We start from the raw sequence: 19,183 nt of genomic DNA, 5'->3' as shown, positions 1-19,183 counted from the left end.
TTTTTTTTTTTTTTTTTTTGAGACAGAGTCTCGCTATGTCTCTACCCGGGGTAGAGTGCTGTGGCATCACAGCTCATAGCAGCCTCCAACTCTTGGGCTTAAGCAGTTCTCTTGCCTCAGCCTCTGGGACTACAGGCACCTGCTGCAATGCCCAGCTATATTTTGGTTGCAGTTGTCATTTTTGTTTAGCAGGCCCGGGCTGGGCTTGAACCCACCAGCCTCGGTGTATGTGGCTGGCGCCCTACCCATTGGGTTGTGGGTGCTGAGCCACTAATTTTTTTTTATTTTTTGTAGAGATTGGGATTTGTTATGTCACCCAGGCACTCTTGAACTCCTAGCCTCTGGCTTTGGCTTCCCAGTGCTGCCACTACAGGTGTGAGCACTGCACCTGGCCAGATAATCTTAATGTGAAAAATTAATTTGGTAAAACTCTTTATTCTCCTAGGGAACATAGTCCCTAAAACCTACTGCTTGCGTTTTCGGTTGTGGCTAAAACTCCTCATGTTTTCCTGTGTCTCTGCTTTTCACCGCATTGTCTCTCTTTTCTGCCACTTTCACTCAGTCTAAATCCTACTTTTATTTGCTGTTTTAACCCAAAAATGACTTCCAGTTCCAATCACTATCTTTGCTTTGCTTGCTAAACTTTTATAGTTATAGTGCTCAGGTGACATGCAGCCTTCTGTGTATATGTATGTTTTATATTTTCTAACTCCATTAACTATCCTGTGACAGCTGGGACCTTAGTGTTTTCTCACTGCCCAGGACCCAGAAGATAGTTGGGAATTGGAGGAGACACGATTAGTTTGAAAAGCTTTTGTATAGTCATACATTGATGTTTTTAGGTTTGACCTTTAAAGAACTTGGTTAAGGTCAAACTCCTTTTGCTAAAACAGGACCCAGAAAAATGCTACTTCATTTTGTTTGCGTTCAACAAATAATTCAGTCAGAAAAAAAGCATTTTTTTTCTCTTGAAGAATTAGTAAATAATATTTTATTTTCCTTTGTGGTAAGTCTTGACAATTTAAAAATAATCAAATTTATAATTTGGGCATCTACAGTAGGTGGCCTATTATAACCTGAAAAAAAATATTTTTTGCTTCATACTATTCAAAAACTTTTTAAAACAAGTTTTAAAATGTTAATAATTGTGTTAAAAAGAAAAAACTGAGACCAAACACATAACATTTATACGTGTGCACATTTTAAAGAAAACACATAATTTACCTTTGCCTTATGAAAATATGTATTTGTGTATGTATATGTTTATATTAACACATATATGCAGGCGCATGTTTTATGGTTATATAAATATGTAGGTAGGAGTAAACATTGTATAAATGAAGTATGATGTAGAAATGACATGCTCCAAAATATAAATGGTAAGTACTTGGAATGAAGGGATTGCTTCAGAAAAAAAAGGACTTAAAATATAGTTATGAAGTGCAGCACCTGTAGTTCAGTGGGTAGGGCGCTGGCCCCGTATTCCAAGGGTGGTGGGTTCAAACCCAGCCCCACCCAAACAGCAACAAAAAAATAGCCGGTCCTTGTGGCATGCGCCTGGAGTCCCAGCTACTGGGGAGGCTGAAGCAAGAGAATCACCTAAGCCCAGGAGTTGGAGGTTGCTGTGAGCTGTGTGACGCCATGGCACTCTACCAAGGGCGATAGGTGAGACTGGGTCTGTACCAAAAAAAAACCAAAACAGTATAAATATAGTTATATAATGGGAATATAATGCCAATTGATTTTTTTACTTTGTTTTCTAAATAAAAAAAATAATCTTTTTAAAAAATCATTTTTGTAATTTTGATTTTATAGATCACTTTTAGGAATTCATTTAGTAGGTGATTACTTTGATATCTTGATGTATGCCTTAAAAGGGTACAAGTCATTATGTTGCTTTTTTAGTAGCCATTTCTGAAACTACAAGTCATGGGAAGTGTTTTTTGCTTCGCCTGGGAACTCACTTACTAGTATGGCTTTCTTTTGGCCCAGCTCTGTTTAAGAGCGCCTTTTAGAAAAATGTTAATAACCCACAAGTATATGTTACTTCCTTACATTTTTCTTTATTTTAAAACTCTAGGAATTGAAACCATTTTTTATGAAGGAAATTGGGAATCATTTTGATGATTTTGTGACTAATCTCATTGAAAAATCGGCATCATTAGATAATGGTGGATGTGCTCTCACAACTTTTTCTGTTCTTGAAGGAGAGAAAAACAACCACAGAACAAAGTAAGTGTGTGTATTACTTTCTTTTAATACAAACATCTACTCAGTATAGATCAGTAGTCAGAATATGGACTGCAATGAAAATTCCTGAGTTCATACCCTGTCACCACTTTTTATTGGCTGTGTGTTACACTGGGAAAATTCTTTAGCCACTAGAAAGGTGATTTTTTTTTTTTCCATCTCAATGTGTGTATTATAGCATACATACATACTTTTAAGGCTATTTACTAATATATTTAGAGCCAGTACTTGCTAAGTGTTCTTCATAGGTTCTTTTAAACCAAATAGTGACCCTATGAGGCAGATGTATGTAACTCTGCATGTTGCAGATTAGGAAACTAACATAGAATGCTTAAATGCTGTCCAGGATTATAAGCAGGGATTTGAACCCAGAATCTGGCTCCAGAGTCCTTGCTCATAATTGTATTGTTACATGTCTGTCTATACAACACTTCTAATAAAGTGGTTAGCATCCAGTGTTCTGATTAGTCAGTCATCAGTAAGCGGGAAGGCTAGCAAAGCCTGATGTGTACTGATGTGCTATTCTGTGCTTTTCTCAGTTTTGTGCCCCTATGGTACTGCAGCACACCCTAAAGAATATGATAATGTGAGATGTTAAAATTCAAGTTTTTATTTTTTATTTTTATTTATTTATTTATTTTGAGACAGTTTCACTTTGTCCCCCTTGGTAGAGTGCTTTGGCATCATAGCTCACAGCAACCTCCAGCTCTTGGGCTTAGGCGATTCTCTCTCCTTAGCCTCCCTAGTAGCTGGGACTATAGGTGCCTGCCACAATGCTGGGCTATTTTTTTGTTGTAGTTTGGCCGGGGCCAGGTTGGAACCCACCTCCCTCGGTTTATGGGGCTGGTGCCCTACTCACTAAGCCACAGGTGCTGCCCCAAATTGGAGTTGTTAGTAACCAGAGGCAGCCTTTAATATTAGGAAGCTATTGGGAGTCCTTTGACACTAGGAAGAGTATCCTAATCATCAGTGCAGTTTCAGATAGACCAATAACAGTATATGACTTGGAATAAAGTATGGTTGGAGGAATGTCTGTGACCTCAGAGTATCTCTGAAAGAAGGAAGAATGGTTGCTAATGTGTGATTTCCACAATTCCTTTCCTTAGAGGCTGGGTGTGGAGAATTCCTTGAGTGCTTCTCCAGTTAGGGACATCTAACATCTCTTTCATCCTTAACTGTTGTTTTTTTTGAGACAGAGTCTCACTATGTTGTCCTCTATAGAGTGCGGTAACACCACAGCAACCTCAAACTCTTGGGCTTAAGTGATTGTCTTGCCTCAGCCTCCCAAGTAGCTGGGACTACAGGTGCATGCCATAACGCCCAGCTATTTTTTTGTTGCAGTTGTCATTGTTGTTTAGCAGCTGGGCCGGGTTAGAACCTGCCGTCCCTGGTGTGTGTGGCTGGCACCCTAATCACTATGGGCACCAAGCCTCATCCTTAATTGTTATACATGCACCTATCTCATAACATTGTTTAAATGAATTAACATTCATAAAATCCTTAACAAAGTCCCTGAATCATAGCGAAAAGGTAGTTAATTAACGTTAGCTGGTGTGGCTGGTAATATTCTTTCTCTTCTCTGTGGGTTAGATTTCTTATAACACTTGAAGTACTTAAATTTTCATTTTTTTGTTCTTCCCAGAGATCTGAGAGCATCTCCAGACCAAGGAAAGATTTTTATTACAAGGCGATCTCTCTTAGAGTGAGTACTGTTTAGTATTTTTTGTTAATTTTTAGTTTGAATTTAAGAAAGCTATCTTGATGGAATCACTGTGAGTATGTAAGGAGCTCGCTCTCTATCCGTATAAAGCATTAGTTTGGCTATTTCTTTTTGTGCATTTGTTATCTCTTACTCCTTTCTGAGTTTCAAAGGAGGAGTTTAGAGATTGTGGTTATCTGTCATAACCTCCAGTAAATTTCTTGAAGTTGTGCTGCAGAGAATTGGTTACCCAAAGAGCTAAAACAAAAACAAAAGTTTTCTAATTTGGTAAACCTATTTCAAGAGAGTTCTATAAGTTGATGTCTTCTTGATGTATAAATTGTTTTCCATCTCTAATTTGGCTGGTTATTTTAGAGACTTGATAGTTTTCTCAAAGTTACTTATTTTAAAACCCCCATTACCTTAAATTTTTTTTTTTTTTTTGCAGTTTTTGGCTGGGGCTGGGTTTGAACCCACCACCTCCAGCATATGAGGCTGGCGCCCTACTCCCTTGAGCCACAGGTGCCGCCCCTATTACCTTAATTCTTCTGCCATAAAGTACACATGTTGTAAATTAATAGTAGCAATTAACATTTGTAAAGTAAAAATTAAAGGTGCATTTTGGGTATGTGATGAATATTTCTTCTTCAGTGCTCTCTAGATTATTTATCCATAAGACTACTGCTGAAATTTAACCTGAAATAGTTGAGCTGGTTAAAAAAAATTACCTTAAGTCTTTTAATGTGCTTTTCTGTGGGCGTGGGGTTTCTTGGTTTTGTTTTGTTTTGTTTTGGTAATGGGGTGTTGCTTTGTTGTCTGAGCGAGAGTGTAATGGCTTCACCAGAGCTCACTACAACCTCAAACTTCTGGGCTCAAGTGATACCCCTGCTTGAGTCTCCCCAGTAATTATAAGTGTACAGTTCCATGCCCTGAGGCTTATATTTCTGTTTTTTGTAGAGATGGCGTGTAGCTTTTGCTTAGGCTGGTCTTGAACTCCTGACATTAAGCAATCCTCCTGCCTTGGCCTCTCAAAGATGGTAGGCATGAGCCACCATCCTCAGCTGTTAATAATTTTTTTGTAAAATGCACCTTCTGCTTATTAACATTTATTTTCTGTGGGTCGAATTGATCTGGTAAGAAGGCTAGAGTTTTCAAAGCATGTAGTGTAAACTTTCATTTTGGTGTTTGTCACACTGTTTTTGAAGAGATTAATTTTTTAAAATTTGCATATAGGGGAAATGTAGGCTTTTCATATAAAAGGAAAATAAAAATTATTTTGGATATTATAATTAAAGTTTGTTGTGTTTTTGTTTTTTGAGACAGAGTCTTAATTTGTTGCCCTTGGTAGAGTGCCATGGCATCACAACTCATAGCAACCTCAAACTCTTGGGCTTAAGCGATTCCCTTGCCTCAGCCTCCCAAGTAGCTGGAACTACAGGCATGGCTACAATGCCCAGCTATTTTGTTGTTGTTTTAGCAGGCATCAGGCAGGTTTGAAACCACCACCCTTGGTGTACGTGGCCAGTGCTGTAACCACTGTGCTGTGTGTACTGAGCCCTATTTAAAGTTTTAATGGTAGAATTTGCATTATTTAAAAAATAACCAAAATTAAAGTATACTTCAAAAAGTAAAAACATGGCTCAGCACCTGTAGCTCAGTGGTTAGGGCCCTGGCTACATACTCTAGGACTGTTGTGTTTGAACCTCGCCCAGGCCAGCTAAACAATAATGACAGCTACAACAAAAAAATAGCTGGACTTTGTGGTGGCACCTGTAGTCCCAGGTGCTTGGGAGGCTGAGGCATGAGAATCATTTAAGCCCAAGAGTCTGAGGTTGCTGTGAGCTGTGATACTATAGCACTCTATGGAGGGCGACATAGTAGACTCTGTGTCAAAAATAACTAAAAACTAAAGAAATGTATTAACCAAGGAAATACATAGAACACATTTTCTATGGTCCACAGATGGATTTTTATTAGGATCTGAAGATTGTTATTTCTAAGATTTAATATTAAATTCCTCAAAAAGTTACTTTAAGAGTTATAAAAATGAGATTTAAAAGCTTGTTTTAGTAAAATATGAAAGATAGGCCAGGTGTGGTGGCTCATGCCTGTAATCCTAGCACTCTGATAGGCCAAGGCAGGTGGATTGCTTTAGCTCGGGAATTCAAGACTAGTCTGAGCAAGACTAAGACCCCATCTCTAAAAAGAAAAAAAAAATAGCAAAGATAGCCTGGCATAGGGGTAGGTGCCTATAGTTCCAGATGCCTGGGAGACTGAGGCAAGAGGATTACTTGAGCTTGAGAGTTTGAGCTATGACGCCATGGTACTCTACCATGAGTGACAAAGTGAGACTCTTGTCTCAAAGGAAAAAAAAATCTGAAAGATCTATTTAGGAAAAGTCATCTAGAAAGTTATATGCTGTCTTGTCTTTTCTTTTCTCTCCCCTAACTCCCCTTATTTTTTTTTGAGACAGCATCTCACTCTGTTGTCCTAGGCAGAGTGCTGAGCATCATAGCTCACAGCAACCTCAGACTCCTGGACTCAAGTGATCCTTCTTGTTTTAGCCTCTCCAGTAGCTGGGTCAACAAGTATACACCACCACACCTGGCTAATTTTTCTATTTTTAGTACAGATAGATCTTGCTCCTGTTCAGGGTGGTCTGGAACTCCTGAGCTCAAGGAGTCTGCTTGCCTGGATCTCCCAGACTGCTAGGATTACGGGCCTGAGCCACACAATCTGGCTTTACTGTATTAAGAGAAAAGTAGCCTGATCTTAGATATAAAAGTCAATTAGTATCAAAAGAGAAGGGGAGGCCACCCTGTGCCATGGCTCATGCCTGTAATCCTAGCACTCTAGAAAGCCGAGGCAAGAAGATTGCTTGGTCTTGGAGTTCAAGACCAGCCTGAGCAAAAGTGAGACCCCCATCTCTACTAAAAATAGACACATCACCCAGGCATGGTGGTATATGCTTGGGTAATTGACAGAACTGTTTAGGAGGTGGGTTATCAACATGCCAGAAACTTAGGTCAATTTTAACATCTTGGAAATATATATAGTACTCAGTATATATTAAGTGTAGGGAGTAGAATGTATGGATAGGAATTTTTTAAAACTTCTTAGCATTTAGAAGTAGTTTCTGTGTTCCTGTTTTCAATGATCGACCTTTGTTTACCTAGAAAACTGATTCTGGTTTGTTTTCAAGAATGTATGCCATTGTTTTTTGAGGGGTTTTTTTTGGAGGATATATTAAGCATCTTCTACACTGCTTTAAGGAAAGATCTTTATATGGTGTTTTGCAATGAAATATAGATTATTAATTTGATTTGTTTGAACTACATTTACAGTGAGCTGCTTGAAGTGGACCACATAAGAACAATATATCACATGTTCATTGCCCTCCTCATTCTCTTTATCCTCAGCACACTTGTAGTAGATTACATTGATGAAGGAAGGTAAGACAACAAAAAAGAATGGTTGGGCTAGAAAAATAAAAGACAAAAAAAAAAAAAGAATGGTTGGGCTAGCTGAAGTTGAGATTTTTTACTAAATTTTGGTTAAGGGTAATTTGGTTAAATTTGCTTCAGAAAATTCTAAAGCTGCCGATTTGAGGGTGATATTTTTCTCCTCTGAAGAATATAACTAAAGAGAAAATTAGAACCTTTATTACTTATGTTTAAAATGGTCTATTTAAAAGACCATGATTGGTAGTTTCTAGGTAATTTTCCCAAACGGAAGAATTTTGTATGCAGTTGACACTTGAATGTGGGTTTACAATTTTTTTTTTATTTGAGACAGTCTCACTTTGTCACCTTTGGTAGAGTGCCGTAGTGTCATAGCTCACCACAACCTCAAACTCTTGGGCTTGAGTGATCTTCTTGCCTCAGCCTCCCAAATTGCTGGGACTATAGGTGCCCACCACAACGCCCAGCTATTTTTAGAGACTGGGTCTCGCTCTGACTCAACGCTGGTCTCAAACTCCTGAGCTTAAGCAATCCACCTGCCTTGGCCACCTGGAGTGGTAGGATTACAGGCATGGGCCACCTTGCCTGGCCAACTTTAGGGATTTAAAAAAAAATAAATACAGTCAGCCCTTCATATTGGCAGATTCTTCATCTGCAGCCAAACTTGAATCGAAAATACAGGATTCCTGGGTATGAAACCATTTGTGCAGAGGGCTTATTTTTTATATCCTGGGTTTCACAGGGCTGACTGTAGGACTTGATTATGTACAGATTTTGGTATCTACAAGTGGTCTTGGAATCAGTCCCCTGTGGTTTACACAATGACAGGCATATATGATTTTTCAGTTGTTTTGGTGGTATACATTTAAGATGGTTAGCTAGAACAAGTAGCTTATTGGAATTTAAGCTTGAAAGTGTTTGTTTTTTGTTATAAAAATCACATTGTAACAAAAAATGGTGGTGTGATAATCATAGATTGAATTATGTGCTTTTTGGGAAAATTACATTTTTAAATGATATTTTTGTTTGTTTGTTTGTTTAGCAGGCTCTGGCCAGGTTTGATCCTGCCACTCCCAGTACATGAGGGTGACACTGTAACCATTGAGCTACGGGTGCCCAGCCTTGAAATGATATATTAATAGGTTTTTGAATTGTGCCTGTTTCATTCTGAAAAATCATAGGAATGATTTCACCTATAAGATTTCACCCATAGATTGCTATTTTTATACTTTATTTTGCCATAGAGTATTTTAGTTTAAAAATGTTAATGTGAGAATCTGATCTTTCAGAAGTTCAAAGTACAGTTATGTTAGGTATGTGAAGTTCAAAGGTGTATTATCTTAGGACTTTTAGAAAATTAATTGCTGGGATATATTGTGAAGCAATATATTGTGGATATATTGTGAGCAGAGGATTAGAAGCAGATCTCCATCTAGTGGAATTGTCATGTCTATGACTTTAGTGTATTAATGCTATAGTGTTCCCTGATGTTGAAAATTTGGGGTCTGAAAGTTTTGAATTCTGTGAATTCAGTGCATATTAAGAACTCATTTCTATGTTCTTTTTTTGTGCTTTTTCTCCCAGGCTGGTGCTTGAGTTTAGCCTTCTGTCTTATGCTTTTGGCAAATTTCCTACCGTTATTTGGACATGGTGGATCATGTTCCTGTCTACACTTGCAGTTCCCTATTTTCTTTTTGATCGTTGGGCCAGTGGCTATAGTAAGAGTTCTCATCCACTGATCCATTCCCTCTTCCATGGTTTGCTTTTCATGATCTTCCAGATTGGAGTTCTAGGATTTGTACCAGTGTATGTTGTATTAGCATATACGCTGCCACCAGCTTCCCGATTCATTGTTATACTTGAACAGGTAAGGTTTTGAATTTTAAGCAAAGTGATGCTGTGCTTAAAATAATACTGATACTGTTATTTTTAACAGTTTAACTTGAATAAATTTCCATATATCATTCTTTATGACATTATCTGAAAAATCAACTAGACTAAACTAGATCATCTCATCTTTCAAGATTCATTCTAGCTTTAGTGTTTCGACTCCTGGTAAATGAATTGTATTAAACTGCTTGGGATGGATTAGACTTTTTGTAAAAGTCATTTAAATTATAAAATATTTTTTTATTTTTAAAACTTCATTTTTGAAGTGTCAGTTTCATTGTTTTGTCATGTAACTATTTATATCTAAATAAAGGATTTATTTTAGTTCTTATGAAAATGGCTTCTTAGCTGTGCCCATAGCTCAGTGGGTAGGGCACTGGCCACATACACTGAAGCTGGTGGGTTTAAACCCAGCTTGGGGGCCAGCTAAAACAAAAATGACAACTGCAACAACAGCAACAACAAAAAATAGCAGGGTGTTATGGCAGGCCTATAGTCCCAGCTACTTCAGAGGCTGAGGCAAAAGAATCACTTAAGCCCGAGAGTTTGAGGTTGCTGTGAGGTGTGATGCCATAGCACTCTACCCAGGGCAACATAGTGAGACTCTGTCTAAAAAAAAAAAAAATGGCTTCTTGCATGGATCAGTTTGGTGTTGGGAGGTGGAGATTGATTGCTGGAGGATTCCATTCAGCCATCTCATTTGTCTCCTCTCAGCTGAATACCAAAGGATTTATTTTTATTTGCTTATATACCTTTCAGAATTTTATGATTTATATTGATTGTCTATAACCTGCTTAACTAATGGAAAGGGGCTTTTCAAAGGACTTTCTTTCAATAGGCTTTTAATATCTTGATTTGTAATATACTCATATTATGTTATTAGATACAATATAATTTGAGTAATGAGATGACCTTCTTTTCAGTTTATTTTCTTTATTGCATAAAAGTGAACTTGGTTTAGTATATGCCAAAAAAATTCAGTTCTTTTGTGTAAATATAAATAATGTTGTTCTGGAGTTGTTTATAGGAGACAAAGAAAATTTATCCTTTCCCTCCTTCTTTTTGTAGATTCGTTTAATAATGAAGGCCTATTCATTTGTCAGAGAGAACGTGCCTCGGGTTCTAAATTCAGCTAAGGAGAAATCAAGTATGTAATTTCATTAAGTTAAAGGATTATTGAGAGGGTATTTCAACCTTTGGTGTTTGCTGGTATGGCACATTATATAATATACAGATTGTGTTTGAGTTTTAAATATAAAAGACTCATATTGATGTGGAAGACTTTCTCAGTTTTCTGACTATTCCTGTTTTTCCCTTGATCATATAATTAAAAAAAATTGATCATTAGGGCGGCGCCACTAGCTCAAAGGAGTAGGGCACCGCCCCCTGAACCAGATGTGGCAGGTTCAAACCCAGCCCCAGCCAAAAAAAAAAAAAAAAAAATTGATCATTAGAGTCTTGTGTAACTTTGCCTCCTTACACTTATGTCTGCTTACTGTTTGCAGATTGTTGTTTCACACTCTAGAAGTTATCTCAGTCATAGGAATAACTTAGTTTAGAGAGATTAATAATATTCAATTAATATAAGAATAAGAGGTCGTCTTAGGCAATCAGGTAGAAATACCATGAGCCAGAAGATGTCATCTTGTTCTTCCCTGTTCTGTGTTTCCTTATTTTCCTCCTTTAGTTTTACTGAAAGAAATCAAAGAGCCTCTGATCTAAGTATAGTTTTCCTTTTTTAGGCGCTGTTCCAATACCTACAGTCAATCAGTACTTGTATTTCTTGTTTGCTCCTACCCTTATCTACCGTGACAGCTATCCCAGGTAATGGCACTATAAAACAGGAATGTGGTGAGCACATGAATTTGTGGCATGAGGGAGGTGGGATATGTAGGTAGGGACCACCAGTTCACATAGGAATATAGAGAATATGAAAGTTCATTTTTTTATGTGTGGCTTGGGACGCCTCAAATGGCATATAATGACATATAGCAGTCTCAATGGCATATGGCAGTCTATATGGCATATAATGACATTTAGCAGTCTAATTTGATTATAGTAAATTTTTGTGTGTTTTTTTTTTAATTTATTGTTGGGGATTCATTGAGAGTACAAGAAACCCTGCGTGCATTTGTTAGGTATTTGTTTGTTTTTGGGACAGAGTCTTTGTCACCCTGTATAGAGTGCTGTGGTGTCATAGCTCACAGCAACCTCAGACTCTTGGGCTCAAGCAATATTCTTGTCTCAGCCTCCTGTAGCTGGAACTGTAGATACCTGACACAATGCCCAGCTAGTTTTTCTATTTTTAGTGGAGATGGGGTCTCACTCTTGGTCAGGGTGGTCATAGTAATTCTTGACAGAATTATATAAGTATTTCATATAGCCATAAATGATTTATGTGTAAAAATATGAGTGTATTTATTCAAGTTCAATTATTTATTTAGAAAACTTATTTTCTTTTTAGGACTCCCACTGTAAGGTGGGGTTATGTTACTATGCAGTTTGCACAGGTAAAATTTTAACTGCCATTGGTGTGTTGATTGGTGGGAGATGGGAATTACTATTTATAATATTCTTATTTAAATCTTCTGGGTGCTCAAGAATGGTTTCTTTTGAGATTGTCAATTTTTTTAAACTATTACCAGAACAGGAAATGTGTTTGTTTTGCCAGCATCAAAAGTAATTTTCTTCCATAAAAGGAAGTCTTTTTAATTAAAGACTTTTTTTTTTAGAGACAGAGTCTCACTTTATCACCCTCAATAGAGTGCCGTGGCATCACAGCTCCCAGCAACCTTTAACTCCTGGGTTTAAGCGATTCTCTTGCCTCAGCCTCCCGAGTAGCTGGGACTATAGGTGCCTACCACAACTCCTGGCTATTTTTTGGTAGCAGTTTGGCTGGGGCTGGGTTTGAACCCTCCACCCTCGTTATAGGGGGCCAGTGCCCTCCCCACTGAGACCGCAGGCGCTGCCCGTTCTGGTTGTTTTGTTTGGGGGGCATATGTGAGTAGATGTGATCTGACTTTCCCACATTTGCCACATCTTCCCCCCGACCCCATCAGAATCATAAATCTCAGAATATCTCAGTTTAAATTCTTATCTCAATCAAAACCCCCCTATAGCCTACAAGTTCTTATGTTAATGGGTTTTATGTAGGAAGAAATACAGGTTCTAAGACTATGAACTTTTAAAAACTTGACTTGATAAAGGATTAAAAAAAGGTATGGTAAAAACTAGGCTTGAGTAAAATCCCTGAAGGATTATAGCAGTCATATATCCTCGTGTTAAATGAAATATATAAACATTAAGGGTCACATGTGTACCTTTTTTTTGAGGAAAAGATTACCATCTGTCTTTTTTTATCAAGCCATCATTATAATTGGATATTTGTTATGTTTTAGGTTTTTGGGTGCTTTTGTTATGTGTACTACATCTTTGAAAGGCTTTGTGCTCCTTTGTTTCGGAATATCAAACAGGAGCCCTTCAGCGCTCGTGTTCTGGTCCTCTGTGTATTTAACTCCATCTTGCCAGGTAACGTGAGTATTTTGTTCAGTTGGTCCTGCATAAATTCATAAGGAAAATATAATAGAAGGCCACTCCCTGTGAACACTTTTATTTACCTGCTTTTTCCTCTAAACTTATTTACACACATATACTCATCTTGACCTCTTTGCCATCTACTTTAGAAATGGAAGTGTCCTTCCAGTCTCAGGACAATCTTTCCATTAATCTTGTGGCTTTCACTCAAGTTTTATGTTGTGTGATGGTAGAGCCATATTTATGCTTTATCTTTTTGTTCCCTATTTTCACTTCAATCTAGCTCCTAATCCCACCAGGCCACCAAAACACCCTTTGTTAAAATCACTAGTCTCTCCCTGATTCTGAATCCTGTAGATGTACACTAATCCAATTTGACCTGCATGAAGCATTGGATGTTGCTGATCCCATCTTGAAATCTCTCTTGCCACCGTTTCCTATTCTCTTTCTGTCTTTCCAGCTATACCCAATCTCTTAACTTCATTCATTCTACTTATTTTTTTCTGGAAATATATGAGTACCTACTGATGCCAGGACCTCAGCCTCCAGTACTAAATAAGACATGCATAATCTTTACCCTGTATAAGCTCATTTTAGTTAATAGTTTACTCACTCTTTCTCTTTATTCATTAAATGTTAGTAATGTTTTCTGTCATCACTTTCTCTCTTCTTTCCTCCCTCTGGCATCATTCTTTTCTTTTTTTGGAGACAGAGTCTTACTATGTCACTCTGGGTAGAGTGCCATGGTGTCACAGCTCACAGCAAACTCAAACTCTTGGGCTTAAGCGATTCTGTTGACTCAGCCTCCCAAGTAGCTGGGACTACAGGTGCCTGCCACAATGCCTGGCTATTTTTGTTGTTGTTGTAGTTATCACTGTTGTTTAGCAGGCCCTGACCAGGTTCAAACCCGCCAGCCTCAGTGTATGTGGCCGGTGCCCTACTCACTACGGGCGCTATGGGCACTTCTGACATCTTTCAGTAACCCACCCTGATGGACCTCAAGACTTACTTCAATAAACTCTGTTATCTGTTCCTAAAATAGGGTGTGTGGCTCAGTGCCCATAGCTCAGTGGTTAGGGCGCCAGCCACATGCACTGGGGCTATTGGGTTTGAACCCAGCCCAGGCCTGCTAAACAAACAATAATGACAAAAATAGCCAGGCATTGTGGTGGGCACCTGTAGTCCCAGCTACTTGGGAGGCTGAGGCAAGAGAATGTCTCTGAGACAAGAGAATCGCTTAAGCCCAAGAGTCTGAGGGTGCTGTGAGCTATGGCACCATGGCACTCTATAGAGGGTGACAAAATGAGACTGTCTCAGTAAAAAATTAAATAAAATAAGGTATGTGTTTGCATAGTTGGCTGGTTTCATCACTGGAATGCAAATTGCTTAGGATCAAGAATTATGTTCTTATAGGTGGTCACAGTCTCTCCCATATTGTCTGGTACATAGTAGATGCTCTATAAATATTTTGTGAATAAATGTAAAGGGGTGGATATGTAAATGGTATTTTACAATATAGTGTAATTCATATTGGAATAGTATATATTTTACAGAAGAATCCCAGCTAAACAAACGGTGATATATAATTAATTGCTTGATATCTGAGCTATTTGAATAACTTGTATTTTACAAAATAATCCCAGTTAAACAAGTGGTGACATATAGTTAATTGCTTGATATCTGAGCTATTTAGAAAGGCTCTCAATATTGTTAATCTTATTTTTAGGGGTGCTGATTCTGCTCCTTAGTTTTTTTGCTTTTTTGCACTGCTGGCTCAATGCCTTTGCTGAGATGTTGCGCTTTGGTGACAGGATGTTTTATAAGGTAATATATAATTAGGCTCATCTTTCCTTTCACATTGATTTCCTCATTACGTATTTGAGCTTATTGGTTATTATTACCAGCTTTTGGACATTAACATTGTGAAATTTCTTTCCCACAAATTTTGCCAAATTAAGTCTGAAATTCTGATGCAGATTCAATTAACATAGCTTTTACTTCTAGTATCTGCTCCCTTAATACACGTGCATAGTTTCTGCCAGATCCTATGAGAATCACTTAAGCCTAAATACAGCAGGAAAGTGTTTGTCCAGATGGCATTATAAGACAAAAAATTGGCTATCTAGTTCTGAAAGAGAGACATCAGCAAGGTTAAGATCATTGAACAATTCGTGAAGGAAACAACTTTTCCCTCCTGTATTCTGAGAGGCATTAATTCAGTAGTAGTCTTCTATTTCTAAAATTGGAAAGCTTTAGACTGGAGCCAGAGTAGTTCATAGTGTTTGGTAACCCTACCTAAACCTCTCTTTGAGTTTTTGTTGTTTTTTGATATCAATTCAAGTCTGATTGCAGATTTTAGATAATCTGATTTCATTAGTCTGTTCTTAAAATTCGGAGCAAGAATTATATAATAGGACACCAGGTCTTGGAGGTAGCCACCATCTCACTCCTCGTGTAACTTAAATTTTGCTATTTATGATACCACAAAACAGTTCTTTAATGTTAACACTCTATCTGGTCTTCATGACCTTGGAATTTTCTTACTATATTCTAGCAAGGTGAAGAGCTGGGGAAAGTTTACTGATTGCTGTTTGGATGAACATTAGATTTAAATGAGTCTGTGTGTTCTGTATCTTTCAGTGTAACTTGTTTAGTTATGAGACAAAATGAACCTAGAAACTTGGTCATACATAAAACTAGAATTAATGTCACATTCATTTCTAATAACCAAAATGCCCTTTAGGAGTTTTCTGACATCAGCATATGAACTAACAATTTATCATAATATATGCTGACTTCTATGTTACATATGTGTTTTTTGGGAAAATTGAGGGGGTTTTTGCTTATGGTGTGTGTGTAGTTTTATACCTTTGCTTTTCCCCCTCAGGATTGGTGGAATTCCACATCATACTCTAACTATTACAGGACTTGGAATGTAGTTGTCCATGACTGGCTGTATTATTATGCTTACAAGGACTTTCTCTGGGTAAGCAACAAGATTTAGTTTAAGAAATGGATATTTGGCCAGGCACAGTGGTTTATATCTGTATTCTTAGCACTTTGGGAGGCTGAGGCATGAGGATAGCTTGAGCTCAGGAGTTTGAGACTGTCCTGGACAATGTAGCAAGACCTTGGCTCTACAAAAAGTAAAAAAATTATCTGGATGCCTTGGCATACGCCTATAGTCTGACTAGCTTACTCACGAGGTTGAGGTTAGAGGATCACTTGAGCCCAGGAATTTTGAAGCTATAGTGATCTCTGATGATGGCCATTGTACTCCATCCTGGTCAACACAGTGAGATCAGACCCTCCCTCCCCCCAAAAAAGAAAGAATTCTTTTCCAAATATATTGAGTATTATGCAGTAGGAAGAAGTTATATGTAATTGCTTATGAAGCCAGGTGTGGTGGCTCACGCCTATAATCCTAGCACTCTGGGAGGCTGAGGCAGGTGGATTGCTTGAGCTAAGGAGTTGGAGACTAGCCTGAGCAAGAGTGATACACCATCTCAAACTAGCCAAGTGTGGTGGTGGGCACCTGTAGTCCCAGCTGCTCAGGACACTGAGGCAAGAGGATCACTCAAGCCCAAGAGTTTGAGGTTGCTGTGAGCTATGATGCCATGGCAGTCTACCCAGGGCGACAAAGTGAGACTCTGTTTCTTTAAAAATAAAAATAGCCTAATTGCTCATGAAGAAAGGATGATAGTATCTTTTCAGTTTTCCTATGAGAGAGACATTTACATCTAACAACTTCTGTGCTTTGAATAGTATTGCTTAGAAACTAGTATGTACGGTACTAAGTCTAATACTGTATTTTTGCTCTGGGTTTTATTTTACACGATAACAAAGTAAGAATGCATGGAAGTCTTCGGTGGAATTGAAATGATCCACCAATAATGGGTTATTTCTTAGGAATCTTGTTGCCATCTCCCTGTATCTTTCTTCATTTATTTTTGTTTCTTTGTTTAGAGAAAAACCTTTTGTAGATTTATGTCTCTCCAGTGACACATGTCTTTGAGATACTGCTTAGAGACTAATGAAATGTAATCTTGAGGCTCTGCGCCTGTAGCATAGTAGTTATGGCGCCAGCCACACATACACCAAGGGAGCTGGCTTTGAACCCGGCCCACGCCAGCTAAAACAGCAATGGCAGCTGCAACCAAAAATAGGCATTGTGGTGGGCACCTGTAGTCCCAGCTACCTGGGAGGCTGAGGCAAGAGAATCACTTAAGCCCAACAGTTTGAGGTTGCTGTGAGCAGTGATGCCACGGTACTCTACTGAGGGCATCATAGTAAGACTCTGTCTCAAAAAAAAAAAAGTAACCTTGAATCTCTTGGTTAAGACTTGTATCTCTGGATTATAGTTTTTATTGTCAAGAAAGGGCATCATTTGCCTAGTGACAGTGTCTTGTGGTGGAAATAGCATTATTTGAGCGCACTTTCACGCAGGTAAGAGGCAAGTTTCTTCTCCTTCTTAAATCTTTGTTTTGTTACCTGTAAAAATGGAGAGGACACCTGCCCTATCCACCATACAGTGTTAAAGATTGAAACCAGATACATTTTGCTTATGTATGAAAATTATGGTTTGTCAACTATAATAATTTACAAATATATGTTATTAATGTTTTTAGAAATAAATGATAATGCTTTGGGAAATGCATCTTTATAATAAGGATTGATAGGTATTTATGTTTTTAATTATTTTAATAGGCTTGGATTAATCTAAGGCTTAGACTTGGAAAATCACACATAAATATATTTAGGTGCTTTTCACATGTGATAATTAGAAATCTTACAAAGCTCATCCTTACTTTAAAATTTTTTTAAATTTTTAATGTTTTCCTTTAGTTGTTCTCTAAGAGGTTCAAATCTGCTGCCATGTTAGCTGTTTTTGCTGTGTCTGCTGTAGTGCACGAATATGCCCTGGCTGTTTGCTTGAGCTTTTTTTATCCTGTGCTCTTCGTGCTCTTCATGTTCTTTGGAAGTAAGTATCTTGGCATGCTGTGAGTACTGGGTATTATGTTAAAAAGAAACATCATACAGAAGAGAGACTAGAATCAAGGTAGAAAAACTAGATAGCACTAATACCATGTTAAAGTAGTGTTTCTCTCTCTAACCAGCTGGTTAGGATATTAACTTTGAATAATTATAAATATATAACTGTCTCAAGTTGTTTACACTTTAAGGAAATGAACTAGGTAAGGTCTTGAAGACCATTAGTAACACTGATTTGGCAGGTCATGAAGACTATATAAATAGCTTCTCTATTCATAAACATGATCAGTATGTACCCTTGGAAAACTGACCATTTTTGAGTGGGTAGAGGAAGAGTTAGCATATGAATAACTTCATGAAATATATTCACCTGAATACTCTTGATGTCCTATTAATTACTTGTTAATACATTTCACCAATTAAGCTTCATTTTCATTTATAAAACCAGTGACCAGAATAAAATGTGTGTGTGTGTGTGTGTGTGTGTATATATATATATATATATGAACAGTTGATGCTCACTGTGATTTATTAAATGATGACAACAGCTATCTGAAAATCTTTATCTCCTGATAGATTGTTTTGATAACTGCATACTTTATTTTGTTATCTTCCAAACACTAGTGGCTTTCAACTTCATTGTCAATGATCGGAGGAAAAGGCCAATTTGGAATGTTATGATGTGGACTTCTCTTTTCTTGGGTAACGGCGTTATGCTGTGCTTTTATTCTCAAGAGTGGTATGCCCGTCAGCACTGTCCTCTGAAAAATGTGAGTCACCTGTCCGATTGGAGTGCAAAAGTAACCTGTTTGTCTCCAGATTGTGAGGGTTGGTGAGCATTGTTAAGGAGAAGAATAGTAGTGGAGATAATGATGAATTAATGTTAAAGTGAGGGAAAGATAGAGTAGAAACATTAAGTTTATTATCTGGTGTTACTGTACTATCTTTGCAATTCTTCTTTTCTTTGGTTTTCTTCACATTTAACTCTCCTAGTTCTTGGTTTTCATTTTTCTTTCCCTGCTTTTTCTTTAGCCCCTTCTAATTTTCTATCACCTGATAATTTAAGTATTCTCTAAGATTTTCCCAATGGTGTATATGTCCCTGCCACCACCACCACCTAAACCTAGATATTTTTTTTAACCCCTGTCTTCCCAAAGTAACAACTCCTGTAAAAATGTTGTACAACTTTGAAATGCCTAGGATTCTATTTCTTTTGATTTTTATATATTTTTTTGTTTTTTTCCTTGTTGTAGCTATGTTCAAGTTTCATTTATTCTTGGGGCTTTAGTTTTTAGCCATGTATGGATAACTCCTAAATTTTAAGAGAGCACTTTATATTTTTTATAAGAATTTTATT

General features: G+C 37.6%; 1 protein-coding gene across 1 annotated transcript in view; it reads left to right on the top strand.

Annotated features, from left to right (window-relative positions):
* The window catches only part of SOAT1 (sterol O-acyltransferase 1), a 58,916-nt gene that overhangs the window by 36,594 nt on the left and 3,139 nt on the right, over positions 1-19,183 (top strand). Inside the window, exons 4-15 of the mRNA XM_003785676.2 lie at positions 2,081-2,232; positions 3,893-3,952; positions 7,294-7,401; positions 8,995-9,277; positions 10,369-10,447; positions 11,043-11,124; positions 11,765-11,810; positions 12,699-12,828; positions 14,561-14,658; positions 15,722-15,820; positions 17,680-17,815; positions 18,451-18,596. Of these exons, the coding sequence (XP_003785724.2) occupies positions 2,081-2,232; positions 3,893-3,952; positions 7,294-7,401; positions 8,995-9,277; positions 10,369-10,447; positions 11,043-11,124; positions 11,765-11,810; positions 12,699-12,828; positions 14,561-14,658; positions 15,722-15,820; positions 17,680-17,815; positions 18,451-18,596 (1,419 nt within the window). The remainder of the gene's footprint in view (positions 1-2,080; positions 2,233-3,892; positions 3,953-7,293; positions 7,402-8,994; positions 9,278-10,368; positions 10,448-11,042; positions 11,125-11,764; positions 11,811-12,698; positions 12,829-14,560; positions 14,659-15,721; positions 15,821-17,679; positions 17,816-18,450; positions 18,597-19,183) is intronic.

The sequence above is a fragment of the Otolemur garnettii genome, unplaced genomic scaffold, assembly GCF_000181295.1.
Source record: "Otolemur garnettii isolate 467f Iridium unplaced genomic scaffold, OtoGar3 scaffold00016, whole genome shotgun sequence".
NCBI classification, from domain to species: Eukaryota; Metazoa; Chordata; class Mammalia; order Primates; family Galagidae; genus Otolemur; species Otolemur garnettii.
The sequence above is the reverse complement of the archived record's forward strand: the minus strand, read 5'-3'. Positions and strand labels throughout refer to the sequence as shown.